Source organism: Hyperolius riggenbachi, chromosome 5, assembly GCF_040937935.1.
Source record: "Hyperolius riggenbachi isolate aHypRig1 chromosome 5, aHypRig1.pri, whole genome shotgun sequence".
Classification (NCBI taxonomy): domain Eukaryota; kingdom Metazoa; phylum Chordata; class Amphibia; order Anura; family Hyperoliidae; genus Hyperolius; species Hyperolius riggenbachi.
In genome coordinates, this window is record NC_090650.1 from 39,954,820 (window position 1) to 39,968,243 (window position 13,424).

The 13,424-nt window shown below is 44.8% G+C and overlaps 1 protein-coding gene across 2 annotated transcripts in view; it reads left to right on the plus strand.

Annotated features, from left to right (window-relative positions):
• The window catches only part of RUNDC3B (RUN domain containing 3B), a 237,546-nt gene that overhangs the window by 156,447 nt on the left and 67,675 nt on the right, over window positions 1-13,424 (plus strand). For both annotated transcript variants that reach the window (XM_068238567.1, XM_068238568.1), the window contains exon 8: window positions 7,108-7,265. In XM_068238567.1, the coding sequence (XP_068094668.1) occupies window positions 7,108-7,265 (158 nt within the window). The remainder of the gene's footprint in view (window positions 1-7,107; window positions 7,266-13,424) is intronic.

Here is a 13,424-nt window from a genome sequence, read left to right on the forward strand (position 1 = left end):
TCAATGAAAAAAAAAGAAAAACCACGAGCATGAACTAGATCTCTCATATACCCAATCCGATTGATTAGCTAATCATGTTATGATCCATGGAGTAATTGGGGAGTAGAAGAAAAATGATCGATTCCGCTTTAACCCATTGGGAGGCAACAGACGTCATCAGGACGCCGCTGGCTGTGCAGATAGTATTTTCCGTGATGTACGGGTATGTGTGTGTGCGCGGCAGGCGAGCCTCCATACCGCACGCGGACGCCTCCCAGAAGTGTCATGTTTGGCTTGTTTGTTGGATCTAATTAGTTTCCTGTGATGTTTCCAGCAAATACTTCAGGCAGAGTGTTAATTGCACTGCCGTGATTTCATTCTGTTTGCGGGAGAGGAGCGCATACTGATTTTTGTTTTGTTCTTAAAGCAGACCTGAACTCAGAACTTCCTCGTTAAGCAACAGTATATTAACCTTTAAAAAAAACATTTCTTTGTTATGGCAGTTACAAATCTTGCATTAAATCTGCAGTGTGTCTACTTCCTGCTTTGATTGAAGCAGACATTTTGTTAACTGTACCAATTAGCTCTCTGCCGTGGCAGTCAGCTGAGACAGCTAGTGGATCAAATTACAACTTGTGATCAGCCACGGATGAGGGGGAATTAGGCAGGCTAAACTCTCTAAATAAATACAGGGTGAATTTTTCTAGGTTTTACTTCTGTCCTGTGCAAGCGTTCTGGTGCACTCTAATAGCGTGAAAATGAAAGGTCGAGTACATTAGAGTCCAGACAATAAATCCTTTTGCTTAATTTTTAAGTAAGAATGGTGGTTTAGTTAAGAACAAGCTTTTTCATTTTTTTTATAAGTAATTGAATTAAAGTTGTTTTTTTTTTTTATAAGTAAAGCAATTAAAATTGGTTATCTTTTTTCTTTTTTTTTTTTTTTTCTTTTTAATTGTAAGACCTGTATTTGTTGGGGGGAAAATAGAAGTTTGCCTTCTTAAAGCGGAACTGTAGATAGAAAATAAACACATTGTTTCACTTACCTGGGGCTTCCCCAAGCCCCCAGCAGCTCTCCTGTCCTGCACCAGTCCTCCACGAGCCTCCGTTCGCCCGCCGCCAGCTACTTTCGGTTTCTCCGCCGGGCCACTGCGCCTGCGTGGCTCTGGACATGCGTATCCTTTCTTCCTGTTCCCCGCTATTGCAGAGGGGAACGCAAAGAAAGGATATGCTTGGCAGGGCTGCGCTGTCGAGGTACGGGACGGAGCGGCGGCAGGGGAACGGAGACTCGTGGAGGACTGGCGATGGACAGGACAGCTGCTGGGGGCTTGGGGAAGCCCCAGGTAAGTGAAACAATGTGTTTATTTTGTATCTACAGTTCCGCTTTAAAGCAGAAGGTATTTGCGATCATTCAGGTTGGACTGAGGTCTCCCACAATGCATCACTGCTGAATATGCAAATCATCTCTTTGATGTCCTTGTAAGCTAAACACACCTCCAGATCTGTTGGAATGCAATGATGTGCAAGCTATATTACAGAGCCACACTAATCCAACATGCATACAGACTGTTTCGGACTGATTGATCCTCATCAGTGCATGGCATGGATTAATATGGCTCTGTGGGGTAGGACGTGAAACACCCAGAGTTAGAGTATCCAGCAAGCTCATGGTGAGCTACAAGAGATGATTTGCTTATTCAGCAGTAATGCATTGTGGGAGACCTCCAGGGGCAAATTCAGGATTTCCAAGGGGGGGATTCCTGAAAGCGGTGTGTGGGCGTGACCAAAACATGGTGTGGGTGGAGCCAAATACGAGCAGTTTCTAGGCTACATTTCACCCAGGGCAAGGGCGTAAGATGCGCCCCCAACGTGGAGACAGATATAGGTGCCCGCAGTATAGGTAGCCAGCTATAGGTCCCCCCCCCCCAGTATAGGTAGCCCATATAGTTGCCCCCAGTATAGGTTAGATAGGTATAGATTAGAAAGGTATATGTCCCCAGTATAGATTAGATAGGTATATGTCCCTCAGTATAGATTAGATAGGTATATGTCCCCAGTATAGATTAGATAGGTATATGTCCCCTGTATATGTAGGCAGGGGTATATGTGCCCAGTATATGTAGCCAGGGATATATGTGCCCAGCATATGTAGCAAGAGGTATATGTCCCCAGTATATGAAGTCAGGGGGTATATGTCCCAGTATATGTAGCCAGGGGTATATGCCCCCAGTATATGTAGGCAGGGGTATATGTGCCCAGTATATGTAGCCAGGGGTATATGTGCCCAGTATATGTAACCAGGGGTATACTATGTCCCAGTATATGTAGGCAGGGGTATAATATGTCCCAGTATATGTAGGCAGGGGTATATGTGCCCAGTATGTTGTCGGTATAATATGTGCCCAGTATATGAGGCAGGGGTATATGTGCCCAGTATATGAAGCAGGGGTATATGTGCCCAGTATATGAAGCAGGGGTATATGTGCCCAGTATATGAAGCAGGGGTTTATGTGCCCAGTATATGAAGCAGAGGTATATGTGCCCAGTATATGAAGCAGAGGTATATGTGCCCAGTATATGAAGCAGGGGTATATGTGCCCAGTTATGAAGCAGGGGTATATTATGTGCCCAGATATGAAGCAGGGGTATATGTGCCCAGTTGAAGCAGACGTATATGTGCCCAGTATATGAAGCAGAGGTATATGTCCCCAGTATATGAAGCAGAGGTATATGTCCCCAGTATATGAAGCAGAGGTATATGTCCCCAGTATATGAAGCAGAGGTATATGTGCCCAGTTATGAAGCAGGGGTATATGTGCCCAGTTGAAGCAGACGTATATGTCCCCAGTATATGAAGCAGAGGTATATGTCCCCAGTATATGAAGCAGAGGTATATGTCCCCAGTATATGAAGCAGAGGTATATGTCCCCAGTATATGAAGCAGAGGTATATGTCCCCAGTATATGAAGCAGGGGTATATTTGTCCAGTATATGAAGCAGGGGTATATGCCCAGTATATGTAGCCAGAATGGCTGGCTTCCAAACATCCCCCCCCCGGCGCCGGCCCTGCCTCCTAAGTGAGCCCTGGCTGCACTTGCCTGAGGGGAGAGACCGCCCGAGCTCATCCAGCATCACTACGGAAGACTAGTCAGTCCAATCAGGGGAAGGAGCGCGCCCGCTGCGGCTGGATGCGTGGCGCGGTGACGTCACGTCTTCAGAGTCATACCGTAGCCATGGAGATCAGTGGGACGCCATCACCGCCGGCCGCCGCCGAGACAGGTAATGTATTCTGCGCCGCGGTCCGGGGCCCCCCACCGCTCGTCAGAGAGAGCGACCTCCTCGCCGCACACACGAGCAGGCGGCAGCTGCGCTATACCATCTGCAGCTGCCGCTGCTCGGATTCAGTGGAGGTCGCCAATGGGAAATACCACTTCCGGTCTCGGTGCAGGGGGGTATTCCGTACACCCGGAATACCCCCTTCCGTGCGCCAGTGACCTCAAATGCTAACTTCAACCTCAATTATCACAAATACCTTCTGTTTTAAGAAGGTAAACTTCTTTTTTACATGGCATTTTAGTAAGAAAGATGTAAGTGCTATGTAAATACGAAATAATAATACTAATTCTGTTACAGAACAACTGAAGCGAAGGGATATGGAGGCTGACACATGTATTTCCTTTTAAGCAATACCAGTTGCCTGGCTGCCCTGCTGATCATCTGCCTGGAATCCTTTTAGTCATAGCCCCTGAACTAGCCTGCAGCAGTTCAGGTGTTTCTGACATTAATGTCAGATCTGACAAGATTAACTGCATGCTTGTTTCTGGTGTGATTCAGACAATACTGCAGCTAAATAGTCCAGCTGGGCTGCCCGGCAATTGGTATTAAAAGGAAATAAATATGGCAGCCTCCATATTCTTCTCACTTCAATTGTCCTTTAAGAATTCCCTGTCCCCTCTTGGTGTTCTCGTTCCCTCGCTGTCCCCTCCGGAAAGCTTCAGAAGCACTAATAATAATAATAATAATCTGAACATTTATATAGCGCTTTTCTCCTGTCGGACTCAAAGCGCTCAAGAGCTGCAGCCACTGGGACGCGCTCAGGAGGCCACCCTGCAGTGTTAGGGAGTCTTGCCTTGAACTCCTTACTGAATAGGTACTTGACCTAGCCAGAATTCGAACCCTGGTCTCCCATGTCAAAGGCATAGCCCTTAACCAGTACACTATCCAGCCACTACCCTAGTATACTAGTGTCCCCAAGTGCTCCCGAAGACGGGCAGCTCTGTACTGCGCATGTACAATACGGAGCTGCCATTAGGGGTGATCAGCGAGCTGCAAATAATTGAGTGGATGCAGGATTCTGCTAATTTTGCATGCAAATTTATGCAGCATAAAAATGCACCACTTGAATTCCGCCTTGGTGTGATTCGATTCGTTCATTTTTGGTTGAATACATTTGCATACAACATTTACATAACCCTGCACCAGCTTGGAATTATTTGCATCTCATAGACCATCCCTGCTAGCCATGGTGCTGACAACAAAGCTTTGGGATAGTTGTTTTTAATATCTGCTCATAAAACAACGCGAGGAATCGACCATAGTGGTTGATGAAATCCTTGTTATATATGGATCTGAAAGGATCGATTTTTTTTTTTAATTATCAAAAGCAGAATTTCATATGATTATAAAGCAAAAAAAAAAAAAAGTTTTCCCTCAGGGAGAACTGCAAGTATTCTAGTAATTACAGAAACTGGAAAAGATGTAAAGCGGAACTGTAGTGAAAATATGGTAATAATGACCAGAACTGTGGAGTCGGAGTCGAGGAGTCTGAGTAATTTTATGTACCTGGAGTCGGAGCCGGGGCAAAATTGCACCGACTCCTAATGAATTTAAACTGTACTGTAATGTACAAGAGAAAATATGAAAATATAATACAATGATCTATTTCTCAGATAATAGTCATAAATAACTTATATATACAGTAGTAGCTGTGCTTAGTCTGCAATGAAAAAAACAAACAAAAAAACAAAAAATAAATCCATGCAATAAAGCAGTCACTGGATTTTTAAAGTCAGATATACCTATCTGGTTGTGACTGTATATATGATGTGTGTACACAGGAATCTTTTATGTATAATAAATGACATCTCTCCTGTAAGAATAAAGCCTGATGTGTAGTTGTGTCACTAATAGGGGATAGTCAATGAGATACAAATAATTCTGCGTTGATGCAGGTTTATGCACATTTTGTATGCAAATGTATGCACTCCCTTTGCTCATGAAATCATTTAATTTGATATGTTAAAATTGGGTTTGGTGACTACGTTACACAGTAGTACTATACTCATCATATGCACTCCCAGCAGAGCTGTGGTGAATCCATTGAGAATGTTGTGCACACTGATCTCAGAGGTGTTGTCATACTATGTTACATTACACTGTTGTACTGTTCTGACCCAGTTCTGTATAAGGCTCCGTTCACACTTACGGTTTGTGTCCGCAAGTGTCCGGGGGCCGCAAAGAGACCGTACGGGTCTCTGCGGTGGCCACAAGTTGCGCTGGATGCATGTATCAGTTCCGGCTACTATAAAGTAGCCGGAACTAGATACATTGCAGTGCCGGAAAGGCACTGCAAGCATGGGGGATACCGGCGTGTAGTCCGGGCCCCCCAAGTGGCATAGGACCGGTGCTGGAAGCATCTGGTCCTATTGCCAGTGTGATGAGAAACATCCGTTTCTCATTGCACAGCATGGCCGCATGTTCGGGTCAGGATCCGGCCCGGGTCCGCAGCCGCACCGGGACGTACGGCAAAAATGCAGCAAGTTGGAAAAAAGCCGGATCGTCCCCGGGCTGCGTTCCCGGATCGGATCCGGATCTGGGCGGTCGCACGAGTGTGAATGGATACATTGATTAACAATGTATCCATTCACCATCCGCTGTGTACGGAGCGTTCCAGGTCCGGGGAAGCCGGACCTGGAACGCTAATGTGAACCGGGCCTAATGCCTGAAGAAGAAACTCATTTTTGAATGCTTGCAAAATACCATGTATATTTCGTCATGAATGTGTTGATTCATTAAGCTACGCTGCTAAAGCCATATTTATTTCTTTTTAAACAATACCAGTTGCCTGGCAGCCCTGCTGATCTATTTGGCTGCAATAGTGTCTGAATAACACCAGAAACAAGCATGCCGCTAATCTTGTCAGATATGACAATAATCTTAAAACCACAATAGACAAAATAGCTACTAGAGGCCTCAAAGATCCGTGAAAAAATATATATACTTTATTTTAGACATAACAATCAAAGATCTGACAATAATGTCAGAAACGCCTCATCTGCTGCATGCTTGTTCAGGGGCTATGGCTAAAAGTATTAGACACAGCTGATCAGCAGGACAGCCAAGCAACTGGTATTGCTTAAAAGGAAATAAATATGGCAGCCTCCATATCCCTCTTGCTTCAGTTGCTCTTTAATGACAGGAGCGCGAGTTATGCGCATGGTAGTGCAGCATAGCGTGTACTGCTAACTACCTCACGTTCCTTCTGAGTAACATCCACTGCACTGAACCCGCCCTGAGCCCGGCAGGTCCAGTGGCTTTAAAGAAAACTCGAGGTGGATTTTTTAAATCTTAATAAGACACAGAGGCATATTCTGTGCACAATGACATGCCTCTGTGTCCTGCTGCTGCCGCCAGTCCCCCTGGGTTCTGCTGTCCCACCTGAAAAATATCGACAGGCCAGCAACAATCTGATTGTCGCTAGCCTTCTGTTTACCTGCCAGCTTGTTAATCACTGCTCCTCTGCATTGCCTCCCCCATTACATGGCTCCACCGCCACTCCCCTCCTCCGCTAGCTTCCTCCAATCCGAAGCTAAGCACTTCCTGGATCGCGGCTTAGCTTCGGATTGGAGGAAGCTACCGCAGCATAGCATGCGCTGAGCTCGCACTCCTGTCAATAAGCTGCGCTGCTTTAGCAGCGCTGCTTAATGAATCAATCCCTAAAGGTATTACTGGAATCAATGTTTGTTGGTTTGATGTCTGCATTTCTGCTCCTCCACTAACACTGAACCACACTTCACTTGTAATTCCTATGAATGGAAGTAGAAGGATGACTCTGGCCTTTTGCTGTTTTAGGGTTATCTTGAAGAGTTGGTTCGCCTCCGGGAGGTTCAGCTTGCTGACTCAGTATCTCAGAACAAGTTATTACTGCAGAGGATTAAAGATATTGATCTGAACCACAAGCTGGAGAAAGAACAGCTAGAGTACATCATTGTAGAGCTACAGGACCAGCTGTGAGTATGAAACAAATCGCTGTTCAGTTCTTCGCAGTGTGCAAGCGTTGCCTTTTGATGTCACACCACCTTTATAAAATTTCTTGTTTAAAAAATGTGGCGATGCGACCTGAAAGAGTTTAGTCTGAAATATTTCATGGAGCCTTTTTACCTTTACATGTCCTTCAATGCTTGCTTGAGTAGATGGATAATAGCTCAAATGGAAACGCACTCTCCCAGCTACCCCACAATGGGGTAAGGGGTACGAAGTGTATCTAAGGAAAACTGTACCTATGGCTGATGCTGAAATCTGCCCTGGGGAAGAGAAAGGGGGCACCATCCAAAGAATTAAAGGTGCAGTCGTTTGGTGGAATTGGTTGTGTCCAAGTTGATGTGAAGCATGGCCTGTAAGACAGAAGTATGGCAATAGGCCAGCCTGAACATATCCCCTAAATAAAATAACACCAGATATATTATGGTGCAGCGCCCCTCCAGTACAAGGCGCCCATGCCACATGCCATACCTGCGCCACTGTAGATACCTCTCTAGCAAGGGATTACTTCCTAGGTTATCACCGGAACTTTCAGATCGATAAGCAATAGGAGCCCACGCCACCTTGATACAAAGTATCTTATGTTTATTGTAAAATGTTATGTAGAAAGAACTGTAGGGACATGACAGATGCTGTTTCGGGCTCCTGCCCTTTATAAAGTTGCCCAGTTCAGACCCTGTTTCGGGCTCCTGCCCTTTCTCAAGTTGCCAAGTTCAGGCACTATTTCGGGCTCCTGCCTTTTCTCAAGTTGCCTAGTTCAGAAGCTGTTTTGGGCTTCCTGCCCACAACGGGCCACGACAGTGTCCGTTGTGGCCCCTCAGTTCTTTTTATGTAACATTTTACAGTAAATTTATGATATGTCAAAATGGTGTGGACCCCTGTTGCTTACCTGTTTAAGGAGCTGGTACATTTCCTCTGGCAGAAACTCTGGGCCATGGAGGGGAACGCCTCCACCTGTGGTTACGCAAACAAACACAGTCTAGCGTGGTAGCAAGCAATGCAAGTAGTTATAGTGCTAATAGTTTCTTTTTAGGTAACTGTATTTTATGAGTATATGGCTCATGTAACTGTTTACATATACTGAGTTCATTATTCTGTGTTGTGTTGCTGAACAAGGCAGTCTTAGAAGATGTCCTTTGCAAGTCGATCACCGCCCCATTTACAGCCCAAGACATGTCAGTTCTGGTGTTCCTTAGGTTTTTTGTATCAGGATTTGGCAGGTTCCCATTTGTAACCCAATTAAGATAAATATATACCGGAAAATGAAAGGCCAAATGCTTCACCCTAAAGTATACATGTCACACTCCAGCCTGTGGGCCAAATCTGGCCCTCAGAGCCATTACATTTGGCCCCATATTGGTTTCCCCACTTTGCATTATGTTTGTCCCACTCTAGACCACCAGGGAAGCTATATTGGAGGTGAACACTATAATACCCGGGAAGCCATATGGAGGAGGTAGGGTGAAAGCACTAAAGACTAGGGGAACTGTATAGGAAAGACACCAGGGAACTGTATAGGGGAGGGAGGACTACTATACACCAGGGAACTATATAGGGGTTGTTCGGGGATTCATTAGAAACCTGGGAACTTTATAAGGGAGGAAGGTGGCGAGTAGACATTGAGGTTGGCCTGCAACTAGGTCCCAGTGTGCAATTGTGGCCCACTTTGTATTTGAGTTTTTACACCCCCTGACCTAAAGTCTTTGAAATCCATGCCTGCAAGATCATTAGGTCTTTGTGTGGTGGTGAGTTTACATTTAGCCCTGCTTCCTCCCCTCCCTTCCTCCACCTTATTTAAAGGGACTCCGAGCAGTGCAAAAACTATGGAAAGATGCATATCATTTTAAAGCTCTCTTTCTCCTCTTTCCAATGATATATAAACCACCACCCTACGTCATTTAGTTTTCGCTATTTTCGCGATTGAAATTGCCGCGGCCGCGATTTCGATCGCGAAAATAGAGAAAACTAAAAGGCGTAGGGCAACGATTTAGGTGTCATCAGAAAGAGGAGAAAGAGAGCTTTAAAATGATATCCATCAAGCCATAGTTATATTGTATTACACAGGGCGACACTTTACCCAGTGTCAGCAGCTCCATTCTGCTGAATGCAGCTGCTGACTTTGACAAAAAGTCGCCCTGTGTAATACAATGTAACTATGGAAAGATGGATATCATTTTAAAGCTCTCTTTCTCCTCTTTCTGACGACACCTAAATCGTTGCCCTACGCCTTTTAGTTTTCTCTATTTTCGCGATCGAAATCGTGGCCGCGGCAATTTCAATCGCGAAAATAGCGAAAACTAAAAGGCGTAGGGTGACGGTTTATATATCATTGGAAAGAGGAGAAAGAGAGCTTTAAAATGATGTGCATCTTTCCATAGTTTCTACACTGCTCGGAGTCCCTTTAAAGGGGAAATCAGGGTTGCTACTTCTGTAAAAAGAATTATGGAAATGTATGCCAAAACATGCTGCATGATTTGTATAATATTATTGATTTTACAAGATTAATTCTGTTAAGGAGTGAAAAAGAAAAATTCCCACATGCTGAGACTTTGTACTGATGAATGAATGGCAAGCAGAACGTAACAATTACACGCAAAGCCAAAATGTGCTCTTGCACCCCTGGAACGCTTTGGCCTGGTCATCTCATATGGGTTCAGGGATATTTTTTGGTCCTAGTCTAGTTTACAGGACCCAAAAGAAAAATTCAACCTTTATACCCTGGAGGAACCCTTCAATCCACTTTTCAATCTCTCAGAACCCCTATATTAGTGGAGGGATTTATTTTATAGTAGGTGGGGTCTTTGAAAGTGACTGTTGCTAAACACTTATTATGATTGTAACAGTCTCCATTCTTTGTTTCTTCTTCTATGTCCTCCAGGAACTCTGGCGTTCCAGGAACCCTGCTTGAGAAAGTCTATCATAGGGAAATTCCACTAACATTAATTGGTGGACAGCACCCTCTCAAACTTTTGGGTGTGTCAAATAGTTTGTGGTAAACTACACCCACACTATTTGGCTGATCACAATGCTTCGTGCTGTAGAGGGTGCCGGGATTTGAGAGCTGTTCCCTGTAAGGTTTCCTGCTGGGTCACCTAGGTCCTAGACTAGACTAGTGCCTTTTTTTTTTAATCTAAAACCCACGTACATTTTCTACAAATGTTGCACACTTCCTCTCTACCTAAGTAGAAATGGAATGAACACCCACCATTTTTGCTCGGTGGACCTCTGGAATTCCAGCAACAATGTTATGTTGATGCATGCATCCAGCCTTCCCATGACATCTGGGGCAGCGGCATAGTGCTTATATGGCTAGTTTTTAATAATGGACCTCTTCTCCGGCATATTGTACAGGGTGGAGGGTGTAATTTCTGCAAGGGATGTAGAAGTGGGGAGTGCAGGGATTCCTGGGACATGACACAGGGGGTCATGGGAGGAGAAGTCAGGACAATGTTGAAGCTGATTTGTAGGTGGGGTAATGAAGTAGGGTGGTGATGGGGTAACTCTGAAGTTGGAAGCCTTTATAATGGAGTGTGGAACTTGAAAGGTGGGGGTATACAGTAAATTGGGTGTGTGGAGGAAGGGGATAGCTAGAAAAGAAAAATGCTGAAATGGGTTTTAATACTTGTGACTGGAGACTTGCAGATGGCTTCATCAGCAACCAGAAAGAGAACCGAAACTTGCAGAGCTTATGAAAGTCTCTGAAAATGCTGAAAGCCTTTTTCTCTGATTTCTGTTAATTTTATAGCAAACCTATAGAGAAAAATCACAAAATAAAAAACCTTTTGAAACACACATAATCTCCAGCTGAGGCAACCGTACTTTATTCTTAGGATGGAGAATCTGATTGGCTGCTGGGAGAGGAATAGCGAGAGCTGTAAAAACAACGCAGGAGATTTGGGCACAGCTGGCGCCACCATTGCCCGTAATATGAATTACAACTATAGCGGCGCTCTGTGAGTAATTTGGGTGCTGTCAAAAAACAGACCACAAATTACTTCAAAAACACTGTAATCTGGCTGCCAGCAATAGCTGGAAGCCGAACTACATCTTTTCCCCCACTATCCATGGTGGCCTGGAGGAGGAATAGTAATTAATGCCACTGGGACTTGTGCAGGAGCCGGGTAAGCAGTATATCGGCTTTACCCTGCGCCCAAATCTTACGGTGCCTATTTCATAGGTATGCGAGGGATAGAAGCTCTCCTGCAGGCGGTTGGTTGATATGTGAGGCCTGTGACATAGTTTTGCAGTGTTTGTAATTCTCAGTGATGTCAGAAGGCACACCAAGTCTGAACACTTATAATAAAGGAAGAATATAAATACAATTCACAGCCCCGCTGCCTCTCTGTATAGCGTGTTTATTAGTACAGCAAAGCTCTGATTTATAGCTCTATTCCAGGAAATGGCGCCCTTTACTTTGCTGCAGTACCGCAATTTTTTCCCCGATCGCTTCTTAAAATATCTTAAGCGAATAAGTGTCCAGTAATAAACTAAACAGTGGGTTTTGTCTTTTTTCTAAAGCCAAGCTATACAATATTTTATTACAGTACAGTCTTGTTTTAGTAAACTCTGATATAGTAAACTAAATGTCCAGGTCACAGCCAAGCCCCATTATAAGTATATTATAGTAACGCCCGGTGTAGTAAACCCTGATATAATAGAACTTCTGTTATAGTAAATCCTGTTTTTTGTCCCTTTCAGTTTTCTGTGTCAGGGCAGCTATAGTGGAAAGTGGGTGGGGCATGCCTTACGGAGACCCATGAGTCGTGGTCGGTGGGTAGGCCGGCAGCCACATGTAGCCTACCTGCACACTGCTCTGGACCTGTGTGGATTACCTTAAAAGCACCAGCCAGTGATATCTATGCTTCCTGTACAAGCTGCTGCCTGATTACTGAGGGAATTGCCTGTCATCTGGGACTTGCTTGTGCATGGCTGCAATGCTACAGTATCATCCGAGCTGCACAGAAAAGTGGACAGAGGAGCACACTATCAATGCTGTGTGTAGTGGCGGCTCCAGGAATTTTTTTTAGGGGGTGCTATGCAGGTGCTGGACCAATTTCCGGGGTAGCTGATGACCTGCGGCACGCTAAGTGCGCCGCAGCAAAAATGTGAGTGGCCATGACCGGATGAGGGCGGAGCTAACTGTAATTTAAAGTGAACCCGAGGTGACCGTGATATGGAGGCTGCCATATTTATTTCCTTTTACACAATAGTAGTTGCCTGGCAGCCCTGCTGATCTATTTGGCTGCAGTAGGGAACTGAATTACACCAGAAATAAGCATGCAGCTAATCTTGTCAGTTCTGACAATATTGTCAGAAACCCCTGACCTGCTGCATGCTTGTTCAGGGTCTATGGTTGAAAGAATTAGAGGCAGAGGACCAGCACAGCAGCCAGACACCTGGTATTGCTTAAAAGGAGATAAATATGGCAGCCTCAATATTATTCTCACCTCGGGTTCCATTTAAAAGTGCAACAAAAAGACAGTGGGCCCAAGTTTTGGTGACCCTTTCCCCAGAAAATCCACATAATTGTGCAGGTTTTCTCAAGAAAATACACGTAATGTAAGCAGATTTACCCAGAAAATATGTTTAATCTTGTCAGTAGATTTGACCAAAAAACACTTTATGGGCTGGTGCACACCGAGCGGCTTTTTCAGCGTTTCTGCAGCCGCTTGCGGCTGCGGATACGCTTGGTCAATGTATCTCAATGGGGTGGTTCACACCAGAGCGGGAGGCGTTTTGGAGAAACGAATCCTCCCGGGGTGAGGCATTTTTTGGATTGCGGATGTGTTTCTGCCTCAATGTTAAGTATAGGAAAAAACGCAAACCGCTCTGAAAAACGCCTGTTCAGAGCGGTTTGCCAGGCGGTTTTGTTACAGAAGCTGTTCAGTAACAGCTTTACTGTAACAATATATGAAATCTACTACACCAAAACCGCTACACAAAACCGCAAAACGCTAGCTGAAACGCTACAGAAAAAGAAGAAAAAGCGTTTCAAAATCTGCTAGCATTTTGCGGATCTGCTAGCGGGTTTTGGTGTGCACCAGGCCTAAATCATGTGGCAGATTTGACCAGAAAACATGTTCAGTCCTGTCGGCAGATTTGCCCAGAAAATACATTCACTCCTGTCG